The sequence below is a fragment of the Pungitius pungitius genome, chromosome 7 (assembly GCF_949316345.1).
Source record: "Pungitius pungitius chromosome 7, fPunPun2.1, whole genome shotgun sequence".
NCBI lineage: Eukaryota > Metazoa > Chordata > Actinopteri > Perciformes > Gasterosteidae > Pungitius > Pungitius pungitius.
The window spans coordinates 14,920,400-14,941,017 of NC_084906.1; the positions used below are offsets into that span (position 1 = coordinate 14,920,400).

General features: G+C 45.8%; 1 protein-coding gene across 24 annotated transcripts in view; it reads left to right on the plus strand.

Moving 5' to 3' along the window:
- Positions 1-20,618, plus strand: part of adgrl2a (adhesion G protein-coupled receptor L2a) — an 86,315-nt gene that overhangs the window by 45,918 nt on the left and 19,779 nt on the right. For 12 of the 24 annotated variants that reach the window (XM_037470532.2, XM_037470539.2, XM_037470541.2 and 9 more), the window contains exons 4-11: positions 441-550; positions 1,986-2,045; positions 5,038-5,052; positions 6,183-6,983; positions 17,068-17,403; positions 18,056-18,159; positions 18,496-18,681; positions 19,129-19,167. In XM_037470532.2, coding sequence (XP_037326429.2) covers positions 441-550; positions 1,986-2,045; positions 5,038-5,052; positions 6,183-6,983; positions 17,068-17,403; positions 18,056-18,159; positions 18,496-18,681; positions 19,129-19,167 — 1,651 coding nt within the window. The remainder of the gene's footprint in view (positions 1-440; positions 551-1,985; positions 2,046-5,037; positions 5,053-6,182; positions 6,984-17,067; positions 17,404-18,055; positions 18,160-18,495; positions 18,682-19,128; positions 19,168-20,618) is intronic. The other 12 variants (XM_062563669.1, XM_037470555.2, XM_062563672.1 and 9 more) reach the window with 5 other exon arrangements.

Here is a 20,618-nt window from a genome sequence, read left to right on the forward strand (position 1 = left end):
GGAATGCAATACACTTTTAACCAGTTATTGACTACATATGTATTATTGACCCTATGGCAAGGGGGGGGGCTGGAAGATGGAGTAAATGTTACAGAGTGTGTTTGTATTTCTTCATTGTACCATGCACATCCTTTCAGATTATCTAAACTCTTGGAAAAAACAAACCCAAATGCAATAGCACAACGTACAAAGGGCCTATTTTAAGCCATAGAGCCAGTACAGAGTGAAAAGCATTGGAGTTGACCCTTAAGCTAACGGATTTAAAAGCATTGCCATGTGGTAACCGTTGTATTTATTTGTAGGGCCATTTAAACCCTCTCCCTCACCCGCCAATTATAATGACACATGTTTAATTTCACTCCACTATTTTCCGTTGCATGAAAAGACACAGTGTGGCTGTATCTGTTGTAACTTGTTCCCTCCGCTCATTCGCTCTGCAGATGCAACAATCGGACCCAGTGCATCGTGATCACGGGTTCAGATGTCTTCCCTGACCCCTGCCCAGGGACCTACAAGTACCTGGAGGTCCAGTATGAGTGTGTGCCCTACAGTAAGTTTGACCCTTCTGTCATGAATTGAACCCCCCCCCACCCACCCACCCACCCTACCCCACACTCTCATCCTCCCCCTATCTCTCCACTGTATCATATCCGATCTCCTCTCATTTCTTCCCGCTGCGTTTTCCAGATAGTCCGCTCTCCTTTGTGTGCAGCCCCATCTTCCTCTGTATCTTCTCCCATCTGTGTAACACCGTGTGCTTTTCGTGATACACACACATATATATATATATATATATATATATATATATATATATATATATATATATACGATGACCTGTAAAACCCTTTGGTCCTCCTTCTGTACGGCCCTTTTATTATTGATGCGCGCGGCGTGTTTCTGGCTGCGAGGAGGCCGGAGGAAGTCGCGATGGGCGAGCTGAGCGTTTCATTACCACGCTCGTCCTGCCTGGAGAGAGAGAGAGAGCGAGAGTCTTATCTCGAGGTCTCGATGCACGTTCGTGCAACAGATGTTTCATTATGTAACACGGTATTATTTCATTCGACGGAGATAGCGTTAACATTTAGTCTGTTTCGTGGATGCTTAAAATATTCATTGCTCCCAAACAATCTTTAGATTGGCCTTTGAATTAAAATTTCTCTTTTGTCCTTTAAGGTGCTTTTCATTTGCAATTTCTGTGGAAAGTTTCCCTGTGGTAACCTTTACAAACTGATTAATGACAAAGATTTACATCAGTTGCCAGAATCACTAATCAGGTGGAACAGAAAAAAACCAGAGTATTTGGCAGCTTGCGTAGATTCAAATGAGTACCTGAACCCTGTTGTCTTTTTAAAATGGGTTTCACTTTTGAATCAACTCAAAAGGGGAAGTTAAACATAAATATAGATATAACGACCTCACTGTACAGTATTTTTGTTATATTCAACGCATTTATCCCACATTGCTCATTACCAGTATACCTGGCCAAGCTCTTCCCCCTCAGTGTCCAATCAGAATGCATTAGTGATCATCATTAGATGGTAAAACTCATTACAACTTAAAGGTTAACCTCTCCGAGGCTTTGAGGACCTGTAATTAATGTGGAATCAGAAATAATGAGTATTTGAGTCCACCCTATTGAGCCGAAGCCAAACCATGTAGCTTTCACCTGAAATACCTAACAGCTACATTTACACGCCTCATAGTTAAGTGAAGTATTGATCTCATGTCTCAGTGTGTTCCCTCCAAACCTAATAGTTTGATTAGCCTCAAGGTGCACTCATGTCCTCCCACTGTTTCTTTTGCCTTCTTCATGCAACTAGAAACAGCGAGACTGGTCTAATGTGGTCAGGGAGAAGAAACATTTGCCCAAGGACTCTCGGCTCCGGCAAAGTCTTTCTAACAAAAAAAATCCAAAAGGGTCCTCATTTCACTCTAAGCCGTTTCAAACAATGCATGTCTGTAGCGCCGTCTTTTTGCTTCTCAAGGTCCATGCCCAACCAGAATAGGACCAAGAACACAGAATGTATCGTATCGCAACTGCCCTGGTAAGTGCTGAGTGTTCTCCCAATCTGACCCAGTCCACACCAGTCCAGTTCCGCCTTTCCCACGCAAAAGCCCCGTTGCTGTAATAGATTGTGATTCATAGGCAACTTGCGTGTTTCATGTTTTCTTTTTCCCTCTTACCAATCCTCTGTCTCCTCGTCCCCAAAATGCCCTAGATCATTTAGCGGAGTCAGCCTTGCACAGGGCGAGATTTAGTGAGCTTTTTTTTTTTCCCCACTCAGGAGCAAACCCAAACCCCTTTCTACAGTTGGCACGTATAGGAGAGCAAAGACCTCGGAATAAATCACCTGCCAAATACAGAGACTTGTGATTAAATACATTGCCCGTCGGTTCAGGAGCTTAGAATCCCCTGGATTTTTCCCCCCGGGATACAAGACTTGAGAAGTTGTTTTGTAAGACAACGTATTAAATCTCCATTAAGCTGATCAGCGACGGGACAAGTGTCCTCGTTTTCACTTGTAAGTGCTGCCCCTTAAAGTCTGTCTGTCTGTGCCATAAAAGACGGCCAGCCGTTTAATAACGTAATATGATAAACAGCTGCTCTCTGTCTCTCTCTCCGACTGACTGGATATGATTTGGTACTTAATTACTTTGTTTCTATTTTCCAAGCTTTTGTGTAATGACAATATATAAATGTGTGGCTCTTTCACTTCTGTGCAAGTGGCCTTTGAAACGAGTTGCCGATATTTCTACCATTTTTATCCTTTTCGGGCTTAGTTTTGTTCTTGTCATAAACTGCCCTCATTAGCAGCATTATCTTTTATTTGGCAGCCAAGGATGTACATTTAGTCTTCACCTGGCACCGAGTCACTCTCTGAATTGCCTTTTATAATTGTTCCAATTAAGCAACATAAAAGCGTTTCTTTTTTTTTTTTATTTAGACTTCTCCTCGCAAGCAATTTGGAAAAGTTCCCCTGATTATTGATAATCATTATAATGTGATTGAAAAAGTAGGGATTCCCTAGCAAGTCTGCAATGTCTAATTAGAAATAGTTGGGGTTAGTGTGGTGTGGCATGTGTCTCCTGTTTGTTTTAATGCTGCTATATTTAAAGTGACTGACTCTCTTCCCTTCCTCTGTGCAATCTGCAGGAAACGTCCTCGGCTTCTCTGACTCACTCTCTTCGTCCACTGACTGATTTTCTGATCACACTGATTGCAATTTCTCTATTTCTCATTTCTGCCTACGCCATCGGATCCTCCGTCATGTGTTCTCCTTTCTCTTTCCAGGTGTCCTTCACGCCATCTCACCCCGTCTCTCTCTTCGCGCCTTCTCTGTTCTATGTGGCTGAGGCTGAGATTTCAACTGTTAAAAACAAAAAAAAAAAAAAAAAACATTCGCCTCTTCGCTGTGTTTGATCCCGTAGTTCGCTGCAACGCTTGTCGAATTTCTTCTGCAGAATGGCGTGCATTCATTCGGGGATCCTTCTGAATGTCTAGTTTCGACTGCTCTTTTGCGATGGAAGCCTAGGTCAGACTCGGGGATCAAACACACACTTTCACATTGAATTTAGCAATCCTAGATAGTTACTTTAATTAGACTTAGGTCTGCCTACAGAGGTAAGAAACAAACAAAAAAATCCAATATCTTATAGTGTTATTTGTGTGAATATAAGTGGAGGAACTCAGCTTTACAGATCGGTTGATGAAAGGAAATAATCCATTGGTCAACAAAATCAAGTTTTGGTCTTAAAAATATCTGTGTTCAAAGATAAATAATAAAATAAGTTCTGCCTAACTTTTCTTCGTTCATATTCAGATTAAGCGTCATTGAATGACTTAATCATTATTTCTTTCTGTAATGCATATCATTGTGCCGAAATTGGAAAAAGAACCTGCTCATTGAACAGAACGCAGACCAATTGTTTATCTCAACTTTCCCAGTTTGGAAGACGTGGCTCGTAGTCTGACCTGGGTTTCTAATTATCACTCAGACACTCAGTCTTTTTTTTTAAAAGAATTTTGTAAATGTTTTTAGATATCTCTTCTCCCTGTTTCAGTTAAAACTGATCTAGTGAGTTTTGTGCAAATACTAATGCATCTGGAATACATTTGACTTTTAAGTCTATATTTTGCAATTCATCTGTAAACATCTGGGATGAATTGAAATGAATTGGTTGAAGCGTCCTGAATAGTTTGATAATTGGTGAATAGTCTGAATGGTACAACATGTTGACTAACTTATATTAGACGGAGGCAAAGACAAATTCACGCTTCAGCAGGCACACTTTGCCCCAATGACCCTAATTCATTAAAACATGAAAATGTAATTCTAATTGTATTAAAATCTTAATATATGTTCTTAAAAATATAAATGTACTGCGCTATATATATTTTTATAAAAAAAAAAAATACAATTCAAAACAGCCAAGTTATTTTTTATTGGCGTTATGTTTGGTTAATGGTGGTGGGTGGATTAACACAGACCACACTTTGAAAGCAGTATGGTGAATTATAATATATATGAATGAATAAAATGAACTAATTTGAGTATTATGTAGTATTCACAGCATGGCTATGAGTCACTCTTACATTTGGCTCACTAAACAATTACAACACATACACTCTACATACAAGATTTGTCTGCCTACCTATCTTTAGAAAATAAATGATTGGATTCTTTTCTGAATGTCAAAAGTGATGTCATTAGCAATAGCTCACACTTGCTGGCAGTTGAGAGTGTCTCAAAGACCAAATCCATCCACCACTGTGCCATGATTCAAATGTGTAATGTATTATTGTCAATGTTCTCATTCCCCTCGTTCCCCTTCTCTAAGACAGGACCTTGACGCCGCCTTTCAACTTTCTAACAACTTTCTTCTCTCTCATTTTCTAAATAGGTCTGACCATCTTTGCCCATGTCTCATAACATGTTTTTTGCATACGTAACCATACCTATGACCGTTAATTCATATTAATCTCTTTTTTTCCCCCCTTTGCAACCCTTTCATTCTCTCTTCCAACGCTTAAAATAGAAGTGGAGCAAAAAGGTAAATAACAGACACAATCCAAACCCTAGCTCCTTGTTTTGTGGCATCTGGTTGTAAACTACCTATTTCCCCACGGTGGCCCCTACCAACCCATCCCGGACGTTATCGTCGCAACCCCCCCCCCTAGCTGTGATCTTAACGGCCAGTGTAGTGCAACGAGGGAATCGGGGCTCGCCATAAAAGAGACGGCACACTAGCGGCCAAAACAATGTAAATGGGGGGGAGGGGGGGGGGGAGAATTGGCTGCGGCGCAAAGGGGCTTCGTCTCCTCATTCTCCCTGGATGCTTTTTGCTACTCAGCAGTATCTCCTATTGCCTGGCCCCCAACCCTCACTTCTTTTCCATAGCATGCTATGGTCAGACTGTTTCACGACCCCCTCCCCCCCCCCCCCCGTTTTTTCCCCGAACTATTGCGTTCTACTGTCCCTCCGCCTCCCACTTTCCACTCTGCCCATTATACTCACCTGACCACTTGCTGCTCTCTCCTGTGTTGATTCTTGTGCCTCAGAGCCCCCGCCGAAACACCTCAAGAGACCCTTACTGCAAGTTTTTTTTTTTTCCCTTGTTAACGGTGGTGACATTTGCACCACTTGGTAATGACAAGCCTCTCAGGTATATTCAGCAGAATAGGCGGTGTAACCTAGATACATCCAAGTACACACGCCAACATTTGACACACTGTACTGACTCCCGCTCTCTCAAACCAATCCCGTCTGTTGCCAAGTGACTTTAGTTGGATGCATTTTTTTATTTTTTTTATTTTCAGAGGACCAATTGTTTTTGTTTCTGTTCTATATCCCCTCGTTTGTGTTCTACTCCCAACAGTAAATGTTCATGAGGCCAAGCTTCTTTTTTTATTTCTAAATACTTTAGATGTTTAAACATAATGCATAATAACTTTTCTGTTCCTTTTTCTTTTCTTTTCTTTCTATGCACATCATTTTTCTGCTTGTGGATATTTGCTATAGATGTTATTTGTGTTGTGGCAGCTCTTTTAATGCGTGTCTGTACTTAGTCCTCACGGACAACCTGTCAGTCCAAGTGAACACATGCAAATGCAGATCTGTACGGTTTGATTTTCCCGCGCTAACCCGTGTCTGTTTCTCATTCTACTCTTCTCTCGTTGCCAGTTTTTCTTTGTCCCGGGACTCTGAAAGCCGTGGGTGATCCCTCCTTTCTATTCGAAGCGGAGCAACAAGCTGGCGCCTGGTGCAAGGACCCGCTGCAAGCCGGCGACAAAATCTACTTCATGCCGTGGACTCCGTACAGGACGGACACTCTCATCGAGTACTCCTCCCTGGACGACTTCCGGAACGCCCGGCAGACCGTCACCTACAAGCTGCCGCACCGCGTGGACGGGACGGGCTTCGTGGTCTACGACGGCGCCGTGTTCTTCAACAAGGAGCGCACGCGCAACATCGTCAAGTTCGACCTGCGCACGCGCATCAAGAGCGGCGAGGCCATCATCAACAACGCCAACTACCACGACACGTCGCCGTACAAGTGGGGCGGCAAGACCGACATCGACCTGGCGGTGGACGAGAACGGGCTGTGGGTGATCTACGCCACCGAGCAGAACAACGGCATGATCGTGCTCAGCCAGCTCAACCCCTACACGCTGCGGTTCGAGGCCACCTGGGACACGACCTACGACAAGCGCTCGGCCTCCAACGCCTTCATGGTGTGCGGGGTGCTGTACGTGGTGCGCTCCACCTACGAGGACAACGAGAGCGAGGTCAGCAAGAGCCTCGTCGACTACGTTTACAACACCCGGCAGAGCCGCGGGGAGTACGTCGACATCCACTTTCCCAACCAGTACCAGTACATCGCAGCTGTGGAATACAATCCGCGAGACAACCAGCTCTATGTGTGGAATAATTTTTACATCCTGAGGTACAACCTGGAGTTCGGCCCGCCTGATCCCGCACACGGTAAGAGCCCACCACAGAGTCCCCGAGTCCTTGTGTTATCACACGGTATTGTTGAATTGCATTGCAGCAATTGGGATTTTTGTTGCCGTCAAGTGTGCTGTGATATTCCTCTGGTATTTCCCATCCATGCATCAAGTGTCACAGCTGACTGATTTTTAATTTAGAATCTAATATGTGCTAGATATGTTACAGGAAGCTTTGCAGTGTAGGGAAGCATCTCAGGGGGTGGGGGGGGGGGGGGGGGGGGGGAGCGAATCGAGCAGGGCTCTGTGGTAAACAACACCTCAAAGCCAGTTACCGTATCATAAGGGATCAGTATCAAGGGAATTTGGGGAGGTTTACCATGCTGGCTTTTCCTGATGCCGAGGCTCAAGGGACGCTGCAAGCACATCCATTTTTAAAGAGAGATATACTTTCACCTCTGGAAAACGTGCATGCCCGGACAGGTGCAAAGCCTGTCCCGGGGGCGAGGTCAGATCATTCCCCAAGTGATGCTTAAACTCCAAATCTCCGTCTGCCATAGTGAAGAAAAAAAAAAGACTTTTACTCTCTGTAGGCAGAGTGTAAGGATTCAATGTTCTGTCTAAAGGAGAAAAAGAGGGAGAAGGATCAATCACCCGGGGTCACATCATCGGCGCATGTTTTTTGAATTTAGCTGTCGAGAGCTGAGGGGAGCCGAGATGGTCCTTCTGCTGAAAATATAATAACGGTAATTATCCTAATCCCCTTCACACCCAAAGTCCTAAGTCCACGCAATGTTCGGCGATGAGCCGCGGAGGTCAAGCAACTCCGCCGCAGATAATTCCGTGGTGGGCTCAATAAATTCTCCTTACGTGTCGGCTCGTCCGCTTTTGTGTTGGCTGCTAAATCGTGTTCAGTCAGTGGAACAGCGTCTATCTATTCAGACCAAATCAAGCTTCATTGTAAAAAAAAACAAACAGCAGAATTAATATGCAGAGGTGGCATTAAGTTGAATATTGTAACAATCAGGGGAAACAAGATGGGAAAATGTTTTATTTATTTATTTTTCCCCACCACGAATAGCATGTTTGAATTACCTCAACTGCCAATAAGACGAATACTAGACAGATTTTTTTAATTAAATATTTGCATACCAAGAGTACATTTGGAGCAGTTGAGAAATAAGCTCCAGCCGAGGTGTTTCCTTATTTCATTCCCGCACAAAACGTACCGTTACACGCAGAGAATTTGAATGAGCTCGTTCTCAGCAGTTCCTCGCATGCGCTGAATGCGATGCTTTGAAAGTGGTCATAATATCCCCTTTTTGGACACGAAACAAATGCATCAAATTGGGGCATGTCTTCACATTTAATCATGTGTTTATAAACCGATTGATGAGCGGTCTTAACAACGGCCTTTTGGTTGTTTTTCTTTTAGCGTAGGGTTCATGGATTCTGGGTATAATCTGCTTATAGACAGACTTGCTCCAATGGTCTGTTTGTTTGCTGAATGGACCCTGATTACAGATACAGAAATCAAAGGCTTTTAGTGGCGTTCACACCTGAAATAAGACAACATTATGGCTATTGTGTTTGTGTGTATGTGTGAAGGAGAAACACACCTTAAATAAGTGTTTGAAGTGTTTATTCACTTATTCATTCAGACCCCTCCAAAGCACCCAAAGGAACCCCGCGCCCCCCCTTTCCTTCGGATTGCGTTGGGAATCCCACACTGCCTCTGCTCCTCGGGGCTTCTGTAGTCACACATCCTCATTTTAACATCAACGAGGCCTACGTTCTGCTCTTCGTGACAAATGAGCCACGAGGCCCGGGCCCCTGCTGCCGACTAATGTATGTTGAGTTGCAGTCGATGAACGCGAGGCAGAATGGTCCGGGGTGATCATCAAGATGTCAATAAACTTGTCCTCCCACATGACCGATGTTGAGATCTAAATGATGGCACTTTGTCCCCGGCTGTCGCCAGACACGCGCCGTGATGCCTCAAAGCTTGTTTCACCGCCTGCGCCCCCGAAAACAATGCAACGTTTGTGTTTTGATCAACACAGGACAAACAAAATAAAGAACATTTTAGACTTGTCACATGGCGTGGTCACTGTTTGACTTGTAATAGAAATGGTTTCCCATTCGAAGACCGGAGGATCTGTTTGTTTTTAATTCAAACGCAGATTTCTGCCGTTTGGGATTATTTCAAAGCATCCCCTGCGCCGTCCGTCTCCCTCTCCCCCAAATTTATCAAGTACGCTGTAACTCTGTTACGTGATTCATTCCGTCATGCGATGCAATCACATCAAAGTGATGTAGAGACCCCGCTTGACAGACAGTTGAGTTCTTGTCAAATCCATCAGGGCAAGATCATCTCGTGTAGGATTATGGGGGAGTGGATAGGATCAAATCCAACACGCGGCTTCACTTCAAGTGGACATTAAATGGGTCAGTAAGTCCCACTCCTGGCTTCGACTAGAAGCACCATAATCCACTCATTTAACAATGGCTCCATGCCTGTTTCCTTACTTGCACACAACAACTCATAAAAAGATATATTGCTTTGTCGCATCTTTTTTTGAGAAGATTAAATTGATTTAAATGAGGTATGCCATGGCAAAAGTCACTATGCCCCCATTTCTATGATCTGTTTGTTCATGCCAAGCTCTGGTATTTTGCCTCAAAGCACTGAGCCAGCATATCAAAATCTATTTCTTTAGAGAAGTGTGCGCAAAGAGACTCAATTCACGGCCTCGATGGGACATAAGTGAGCTTTGGAAAACCTTTTATTTGTCCCCTAATCGTAAAAATCGGATTCTGGATCACATCCGTACGAAAGCCCCCCCCCCCCCAGCGCTGCCGTTAACGCCCACACAAATCAAGACCTCCTCTTTAATTGTTGAAACTTCAATACATTTGCATACAGTTTCCACCTTTGCCGCGGCCTCAAATCACGCATTTACGAGTGGGGGGGGAGCTCGTAAGGAGGAGGAAACGACCCAATTTGTTTGAAATTATAAGGTCGGGCTCAGTGAAGCCGCTCGCCTATTAGTTTGCACAACTCCGCATGCGGCCGAAAGACAATGCCCCGTAGATTGTGTCCTGCGAAAGTGCTTGGCGACGCAGAAGCGCTCCGCTGTTGCCGATGCCGGTGAGTCGCATGCATCAGCAGTCACCCCAGAGGGCCCCGTACCTCTTATAGCCTGATGAATATACATCTCACTAATAAGCGCCACTGTGATTCATTCCTGTCTTCTGCTGTGCTAACACAGAGGTCAACTTGTGCGTGGCCACGTTTTAGAGAGGAAGGCAGTGAAGCCACACTGAGGAGGAGGAAGGAGGAGGAGGAGGAGGAGGAAGGGTACACGCTTTGCACTCGGGAACGTCAAACGAGAGCCTTCTTCCCGAAAGTGCTCAGGGATCAGGATGTGTTAAAAAATAAAATTTGTTTGTTTGCCTTCACAATATCTCGCTCCCCCCCTCCCCCCCAATTCCCTCTCCCCCGAGCCCCCTGTCAGCTGCCCCAAAGGACCCAGCGGTGTGAAAGGAGACTGTATTGATGTGGAAAATCTGGCTTTTTGTTTTTCTGTCTTCCTCTCATATTCTCGTCTGCGTCCATCTTATTGTTTCTCTCTTTCATTTTTATCTCTATTGCATTCAGTCCTGCTTTTTCAGTCTTTGATTTGTTTTTGTTTTCAGTCCCTCCTGTTTTTTCATAGTCCTCCTCCTACGATCGTCCACAAACTGTGTATATATTTGCGTTTGCGTTTCCCCCCCCACTCCCCCTGCAACCCGGAGCAAAGGCTGTTCCGATCGGGTCCGTGTGCACTAAATGACAGGATTTCGGTAAATCCCTTGCAGTGCCTCTGTACACGCATGGCGTGAGGGACGAATATGCCCTTCGCATTCACCAACGTCAACCCCCCCTCCCCAGTAAAGTCTTTTTAGAAATATTTCCCCACTGCGGGAACAGTTTATAGCATTGTTGAGATTTAAGTGACATAATTGCATTGAACAGTTTAGCGTGCAGTGGTGATTGCGCAGGTGATGTTCCTATTTGACCGAAAGCCGTTATTACAAACCACTTCTCTACGGCCCCTCCGCACGTTCGCTCCTGTTGACCTGAACCCCCCCTGTTGGCTGTTTTTCAGGATCGCGATGTTGTCGACTGGAGAAGCCACGGCCAGCCCCAAAAAATCACAACAAAAACAAAACGGCTCGATGTACACAACAATCTCCCCTGAAAACAGCCCAGCGCGTCCCCCACTAGTGACCTATAGCCTTAAACCTGCGCTTCGGTCGCCGGGTCGGGTCAACTCGGCATGTCCCTTAACTTTAAGGCTTCCCTTAATCCTAGAAATGTGTCTGTCTTACTTATGATGCAGGAGGCCTGGTTTGGAAGGGCACTTTTGGGGAGTGCATCTTTATCCAAAGGCTCCTTTTTTTTTAACTCTCCCTATGTGCTTGCTTCCTTTGCTTTATTCCTCCCATGTAGCTGTTTTTTACCACCATTTTATGATACACTGAGGTTACTCTGTCTACTTTGTGACCCACTGGTCTCATTCTTGGTTACGATATAAGGGTCAATTTAACTGGGCTGATAAAAAGGAGGTGGGGGGGGGGGTGGGGTTGCAAGTCCCAAGATGGGGATTCACAGTCGTGTTCGCTACTTCTGTGATATCACATGGTGGGATATTATTTAGCCACCCGGTGTCTGGTGGCCATTCAGCACACGAGGTCAGGAACCGTTTCTTCTGAAATGCAATCACGGGGGCCAGTTGTTGCCGGACAAAAAAGCAAGGAAAATTCCCCCCCTTTTCATTTAAAAGCACAACTCGAGAAAAATGTTTTCTCATTTTCCCAAGCTGCTAGTCACCCCCTTTCCCCCGGAAAGTCTCCCCAGCTGATGTACAGCTACTCTACAATGTCGCGCTGACAACATACAAGTATGTGGGCAAAAGTAAACCAGAGGGGTTAGGATTTACAGTAGAATGTCACAAAGAGTTGTTTTACATAAAAGAGAGAGTGGTGGGGGGGGGCTGCGATTATGGGTCTGCTGAGCCGAGGGGATCCACAGTCTCTTGTTTGAGTTCAGTCTGACTTCGAAACAAGGCGTATTAAAAGAATTATTACTTAGACATCACAATGGTCCCCCATCGCTCCCTGACACGCGCCTTTTGAGGAGATTTATTCCACACAGTTCTGATTCCTGTGTCGATGTGTGCTTTGCTAATCTGTGTTAATGTGCGTGTGTGCGTGATTGCATGCTTATGTGTGTGTGTGTGTGTGTGTGTGCCTTTGTAAATAAGCACCTCCGAAATAGACATCCTCCTGAGCGCGAGGCTTTAAATATCAGTCTGCTCGGCACACTTGGAGTTAATGCTTGAAATTTGAGGCACGTACAGTACAAAGAAAGCTGCAAGGGGAAGAAAAAAAAATAAAAAATAAGCAGGCTGTAGTCTGGCAGCTGCTGTGTCTGTTCTCTATACTTTGGTGTCATTCTGTGTGTGTGAGAGTGTACATGAATGTGTAGATGTGTTTATAAGCTCGTCTGTGTGGGAGTGCACTGTGCCTGCTTTGCTTTGTCCATATGAATCAATGTGTTTTGTATTGAGGGAAAGCAAATTATTGGCGACAGCAGTAAATAACATAAGCCAGCTATTAGGCTTTTTTTCTTTTTTCTTTTTGCTTCTCTAAGACATGGACGTATACTGTACATACCCTCACATAGACATGACTCATGGGAAATTATATGACGTTTCACTCAGCTTTCTTGATATTTACTGCTGGCACACAAGCAATTACACAGCGTGTTCCACTGCACAGCTACAAATGCAGCGCACACAGAGAGACGTGTAATCCAATTTCCTTTGTGTATTATTGTTATTATTGGTAGATATCTAAACGCTTTGCAAACGTTTTTACACCATTGCACCATTTCATACTTAGGAATAGCTCCATTATCATATGAACTCGTGCCTGCATGGAACGCATGTTTGAAGTTGAGATATTTGGAGGAAATAATTGACTTACCCTTTTATTTCTTTAGCAGTTCAACACCTTATTTCAATTAACCTGCACTCTGAGGGACATTAAAGCTGATGGGTAGTTCATTTATTTTCCATCCACTAGATTCTCTTGGTTCCCTGAGCATGGCCCCCTTCTGATGAAGAAACAGACTTTGAAAATCGTTTGAGTTTCAACTCACTTGTTAACTTTCCCAGTTCCTCTTTCATTAGAAGGTGATTACCGCCCAGGAGCAGTATTTCAGTGTTCAAATGATGTGTATTATGTGTTTTTTTTACCATAGAAATGAATAAGTCTCACACAAAATGCAAAAAAAAATAATACTTTAAATCTCCAAAACAGCATTGCTCAATCATGATAATGATAATCATGATAATCCCATGACAGAGGGGGGGGGGGGACTGCGGAGATTGAACAGTCCTTAAAACTTTTTCTGTGGCAAATTAAATGGGGAAAAAAAGGCTAAACGAGCGTTCCCTTACCCTCCCCTCCCTCGCAAGATAAACAGCACCTGGTAATGTGTATGAAACATTACCCTGATGAAGAACCACGTGGCGCCTACTGAAAGTGAAGTCATTAAGCAGAATATAAAAGACTCGCACGCCGTCGCTTTTCATTTGTCAACCCGGCATGACTACGGCGTCCTGGTGAAAGTCTCGTCGGGGCTCCGTGTGTGTGTGTGTTTGTGTGTGTGTGTGTGAGCGTGGGTGTTCCCGAGTGCTTGCAATGGGTGTGTGCGTGCGCGTGTGTACATACGCTCCGACAACACTCGGCGAGCCGTGGCCCCCTTCTCGCCCTGATTCCCGCCTCATTGTCGGTCATCAATCCGAGGCCTATAACCCCAGCGGTAATAACAGAACCGCCGAGATACATTCAAGTGCAACAGAGGGTGGGCGTCCAAGCTCCCGCCGAGGTCACGAGAAAGGGTGCCCCCTCGACTACTGGCGGTACTTTGCAGAATATCACTCTATGCATTCACACTCTGTGACCGCTAATTGAAGGTCCCCCCCCGCCCCCGCCTGCGTGCAGCAGGGACATCATAATCAAAGATCCTGTCCTGGTTTTTGCTATATAGCCCTAACATGGGAGATCTGCTTTTCTGTGTAATCAAAGGAATATTGTGCAGGGGCGGGGGCGGGGGGGGGGGGGGGGGGGGGGGCGGCATTCAGTGGTAGGAGGCATGTGTTGACACATGGTCGAAACTAAACTAAAGACATTTTGTCCATGCTCTGAATCACAAAAGGTGTAGAAAAAGGCTAATACGGCACCACCAACGGATCAATAGCCGTCCCTCACAGCGGCTGCTTAAAAAAAAAAAAAAATCGTATCCACTTGGACATCTCTGTGACAAAGTGAGTGCCTGAGAGGAGGGTCTCTTTTTTTTTAATACCTTTGGGGTTAATTCCTTCCAAGTTCTCGTTGGATCAAATTAAACCAAGCTACGGCATAAAGGTAATGAGATTATTGTGTTGCCGGCAGGATTATGGGCTGACACGCTAGGTACACGGGGGGCAGCAATGGTCAGGGAGGCTGTATTGTTTATGCTCGAATATCCCTGGGAAGCACAGCCTACGTTCCCATTAGTCTCCTTCTCACACAGGAAAGAGGATTACAGACATGGGATGAAACCGCAGACAGGATTATTTTAGCCCCTTTACGTGTGCCCTTTTCATAACGGCTCTGGCTAATGAAGCTCTTTAACGTATAGCATTGTTCAGTGACTCGCAGAGCACAGACGTTGGCCCCGCAAATCCCCTCCACGAACCTTTATCCCAAAGCGAAACCCGTCCCGTTTGCCACGGGGGCAAATGGAAAGGCTTTCAAGAGAGGGCCAAGCCCATTAATTCTAACATCGAATTAACTGACTTTAATCATCAAAGCTGATTGCAGGTAGCAAAGAAATAAACAAACCGAAAAAAAAACCTTTTAAAGACGTTTAATCGTACTCGTTGTAACTGGAGCGCTGCATCCCGGCGAGCCGTGACAAGCGGCCCTCTTGAGCGAGGGGTGCAGACAAGACACAGTTGTTCGTTGACACGCTAAAGGAATGTGCTTGGATTACAGCAGATGCCTCTTTCTTTTGATTGATTATCTCCAGTTGCGAGCCTTTTATCTTAAATCATGCTGTCGAGCAGCGATTCGTTTTCATTTTATTTTTCGCCGTCACTCTAAACTCCTCATTCGCCGAATCGTATCGGACCGTCGTTCATACTTTGGAAGTTAAATCGATAAAAGGGCCCCGAGGTTTTTTTTTTTTGGTGCCTGCAGAAAGTTTACCAAGCAACCCAAACACAGATATTTAAAAAGAATTTCTTAGTAATGAAAATATAAGGGGTTAGTTGTGAGAGGACACTAAGCACAGGTCGCCCTCTCACCCGCTGGGACAGGCCGCGAGGCCCACAATTCCACTGTGGCGTAAAAGGATACAGGAGGGGGGGGGAGGGACCAGAGCCAGCCGGCCACGTCCGCCTTCATCTCCGTGTCAGAACAGCCGGTCGGCTGTGTACGCCTTCATGTCCAAGGTGTGTGTGTGTGCGGGTGGGTGTTTTGTTGGTTGTATTGTGTATTTCCTGTGTGTGTGTGTGTGTGTGTGTGTGTGTGTGAAGTTCTAAAGCCCCCAACAGGAAGGAGCACAGAGTCATCTCCTCTGGTCAATACAGCCTAATTCGCCACAGGTAGCAGCCAGCCTCAAAGGTGATTTCCCTTCAGCTCAACTGTGCTGAAGCCTCTCATCCACACCGTGGGGCCCAGGCGTGTGTGTGTGTGTGTGTGCTTTGTGTGTGCTTTGTGTGTGCTTTGTGTGTGCTATCAGCAAGACCCATTTTCAAAAGGATGCATTATATACGGAGGTGTTGCTGCCCGGGGTTCTGGGCCGCCTCTCCTCCAGTCCACTGGAAGACAGAAACCGTCTCCAGCTCAGCCCCCCCCCCACCGTTCTTGAATCTTCCTGTCATCGGCCTGTGCATCCTCCATCATCACCCCCCCCCCCCACCTTCTCCTCATTTCCCCCCGCCCTGCCCCTGACATCCTGCTCTCTGTCGATGTGGGTGGTGCCTCCGAGGGCGACTGGGCTCAGCGCAGGCGGTGTCGACCGCACCTCTTCACATCCTCTGCATGCTCTACAGGCAGCGTAATGGAGGAAATCAAAGAAGTCAAATGGGATTAGATTTCCATTTTCCAATCCGAGCTCCCTCCATTGATATAGCGCATCCCTTTGAATTCAGCCAACATAGGGGAGCGGGCGCGCGCGCGCAGGGGGTGGGGGTGGGGGGGGGGGGGGGTCATCTTTTCTTCTGATGTATTTGTTGATATGGAGCAGATTTATATCAAATAGCTAGTTTGTCAACATTTTATCAGTGACATTCTCCTGTGTGTAATTGCAGTGCTACCTACCTACACCTCTGTGGCGTATCCCATGAAAAATGTCTGCGTAGTTTTTCCTTAGTGGCTCATGTTAAATATAAAGAGTGCACTATTTCCTCGTTCCCAGGACTGAAACATATTGTTTTTGCCCGAGGCGTTGCATGAGTTACTGCACACCTGCTTTATCGGCGTATGAGTTGTAGCAAAGGAAAAGCTATAAAATGAATGTTCAGGCACCGTGGCTACGTGTACAGGCTCTGCGTTAGTGAAATCTAATCAGCCATGCCACAAAAGCTCCGAGGCGAGAATGATTGCCAGGCGGGATGGTTTTACTGTAATTATTGTCTTGTTCACTGCAGACTGAGTGCCTTTAGATAAACTAAAGTTGACGGGAATGCAAATATGCTGCTTTCACCGAGCACTTTAGCAGCAATTGACACAACGGGATCCTTGGATTTATGATCATTACATTGTAATGGAAAAATAAAGATACAAATGTGACGGGTGGGGGGGTGGGTTTCGTGGTACATGAGGACACATGCCCACTAGATGGTCATGGCCTGTGTACTCATGCACTCTAGAGGTGCCACGCTGATTAGCTGGCCTCACACAGCAACACGCTTCCACGTATCGCAGAGTCGACGATGTTTTTCCGCCCACCTCGATGGCAGAAGCGTCACATGACTCCGCAAAATGCTTTACCTCTGTGTCCCCCCCTCCCCCCCCTGCAGCGCCGCCGCCGCCGCTGTCAGAAGCCACCGTGTCCCCTCAGCCTCAGAGAACCACAACCGCCGCCGCCGCCAGCGCCACAACAGCCGCGGCGCACCGGGGCGTGGCCAACAACAACAACAACAACACCACCACCACCACCACAACAGGGCTCAAGGAGGGCAGCAGGGGAGCAGCCCGGCCGGCCCCCGCGGTCCCGCAGACGACTTCCCCTCCGCCCCTCGAGTCCTTCCCTCTACCCGAGCGCTTCTGCGAGGCCACCGAGAGGAGAGACATAATGTGGCCTCAGACCCAGAGGGGCATGCCCGTGGAGCGGCCTTGCCCCAAGGGGACGCGAGGTAAACACGCGCCGGAGGCCCGTGCTCCTTTTTTCTGTTTTTTTTTTTTTTTTTCAATATGACCCAGAGGCGTCCCCCGGGTGGGGGGAGGGGGCGGAGCACGGCGTTGGCTTGCGAGTTTGTGAGACGTGTCGGATAAGCTCGCATGCGAGTGTTCGTGTGTTAACGTCAGTTGAAGTGGGAGTTTGGGGGGGGGGAGGTTGGTGTGAGGCTGTCTTTGATTGTTTCAGATGTGCCATTTCAGGTCGTAACGCATGATTCAGTCGTCTGCGACGGCGGCTTCGCGGAAAGCGTCTCTCACGCCTCACACAGACAGCGCACACCTCATTTGGTTGCATGTGAAATTGTGTTAGTGCTCAGAGTTTAACAGGCTCCGGGATAATTAGGGCAGGAGGAAGAATTGTTGCCACTCTGTTGCAAAAACAGGAGGGAGCTGTTTGACAAATATTGATGATTTTCTGTTTGGAGTTTACCGTGTCCAACTATTTCTAATTTATCCAATGCCAGCATTGAGACAGTATTACCAGATAATCCTGATGAGAAAAACAAAATATCCTTCGGGGCTGATATTTCTGTGTGCGCACACAAGCCGACATTTTCTAATTTGATTTTATTTGCTTAAGGTTGACTCCGTTCTTGTTTTCCCTTTCAGGCACGGCCTCTTATTTGTGTGTTCTTTCCACTGGGGCCTGGCACCCAAAGGGCCCTGATCTCAGCAACTGTACCTCCCACTGGGTCAACCAAGTAGCGCAAAAGGTTTGTAATGGGAATCCATCCTTGTTACAAAGATGACTGCAAATTTTGTGGAGATGAGCCTGGAAACTGCATTTATCAGCTCTAAGGAAAGGTCTGGAAATGCGGTCGTTTTTTCTCCAGAAAACAAAGAATATGTTAACATTTGCAGATGCATCAGTAATAATAATTGCTAAATCAAAAGTAAAGAGAAATGAAGTTGAAGTAAATATTAACCCATGAAGGAGTCACTCAAGTGGGAATTGATGCTGGAAACAGGGCAGTGCGAAAATCCTCCGACTGCGTCTCCCAGCATTCGCGTGACCCTTTTTTTCACTCCCCCCCCCCTCCCTCCTGCAGATCCGCAGCGGTGAGAATGCGGCCAACTTGGCCAACGAGTTAGCCAAGCACACCAAAGGGCCCATCTTTGCCGGTGACGTCAGCTCCTCTGTGCGCCTGATGGAGCAGCTGGTGGACATCCTGGATGCGCAGCTGCAGGAGCTCAGACCCAGTGAGAAGGATTCTGCAGGACGGAGCTTCAACAAGGTAAAAAAAAAAAAAAGAATAAATTACTGAAGTCAATCTCTCACCAATTCTCACTCACTGCATCTCTCTGCACAAGTTAATGAGAAGAAATGCAGAATAGAATGCATTGTGCGCCAAAGTAATGCGGCAGAATGAAAGTACTGGATATTTTTGTTACATGTCGCCTGCCTTTTATTTATCTATCTGTCTTTTCAAGTTCAGGAAAGCAAAAAAAGCAGCTATGTTTTTTGTAATAAATCCAGCGCGTCTTTACGGTGAGCTCAAGTGCCTCCAGGTAAGCGGTTGAGCAGTGAGATGGAGCACTAACTATCCATCTCGACCACTTGGACAACACAGTTTTTACACAAAGCAGCTCGAGCTCATGAACCTATGCAAATCATTATGTGTCTCTATTTTTTATCTGTTCTTTTTCTTTTCTAAAAAAAAAAAAAAAAAAAAAAAAAAAAGCTTCAAAAACGAGAAAGGACATGCAGGGCGTACATGAAGGTACGGGAGCAATGGCTCTGCCCGCTCTGCTTGCTGCCTCCATTCCTGTGCTACTGTATATGCCCCTGGTCTGAGTTCAGCAGCATGTACCCTCTGCACTCTCATGTACCCCCCCCCCCCCCCAACCTTCCCTGTGCTTCCCGCTTTTTTTTTTTTTTTGGGAGTAATTGCCTCACACACACACACACACAGACACAATCGTACACAAAGTGCTAAAGTCTAAAGTCAAAGAGAAGTCGCGTTCAATCACCGAGGTGGCTCCCTTACTTGGATGTGTCTCTGTGTTTTTTTGTTTTTTGTCCCTTTTCTCCCTGTTGTATGTTCACTCGAGATTGCACGTCTGGATGCATAACGCCGCAGCTCAGACAGACGACCTGATCTCACATCCCTCTCATTATTCATTTGTTAAAGGATTTCCTGCGATGATGTTATAGCTTTTCCATTTATACAAGAGCTCCATTCAATATAAAAAGAACTACTTGAATATTGCATAAAACATCCTTATGATTTATTGTAGAAGCAGCCTCTCATGCTTCTGGCACTATTTCAGCCTACTTTTAAGGTTCATGAAGTAGGATTTATGTAAATCTTTTTCTTTTGTTTTTCCGAGGACGGTCACCTGGCCATTGAAAATTGTGGTTCTTGTTTAACAAGGACATCGTTTTTAAGTCACTGTCTCATAAACTAAACGTGCAAATCTTCAGCTTTATCTGAGTAATAGGTCCAAACCATTTCTGGATCTTTTTCTCCTTGAATGCTGGTTGTATTCGTACATCATGGGCATTTTGGTCATATACTGTATATCCCTCCCCCATTCTGAAAAATCAGTGTCCTTCACCTGCCAACAAAGTCACCCCGCGTCCCCCGAATCCAAATCTCTCCTTTGGGAGGCTATCAAAATGGATCGAGCTAATTAGCCAGTCAACAGTCGAAAGTTCATAAGAAGATAAAGGAAAATGGAAGATACAAATGACATCCTCATTTTGTTTTCATTATCGAGGAGTAACGTCGCAGTAGATCAGCTGCTATGGGAAACAAAGTGTTAGAGAGGTTCTGCCGATGTAAATGGCAGCATTTATTTGTCGAATGACAGCATGAGGGGATTTGGGACAGAGATCGCTGAGTCAGCGGTATCGGACATCTGCCATAGTTGACGCAACATCACTATAGACGCCCCCCCTCCCCCCAACCCCCAGCCCCCAACCCTTCCACCAGCCGTCGCCTGCATCGATTACCAGATTAGACACATTGATTTGATTATTTCCTGAAGAAAAGTCAGTGTGGTCTGGATCCCACGCCCGGTTTATCCTCTGTTTGTCCTGTGCTGTCCCTGTGGCGGAAAGTGTGAGGCTCGAAAAAATGTTGGGCAAAGAATACAATTCAATCAAGCTGTTTAAAATATTATTGATTTGTTCAATTTAACAAACAGAAATTAAAGAGTTAAAAAAAAG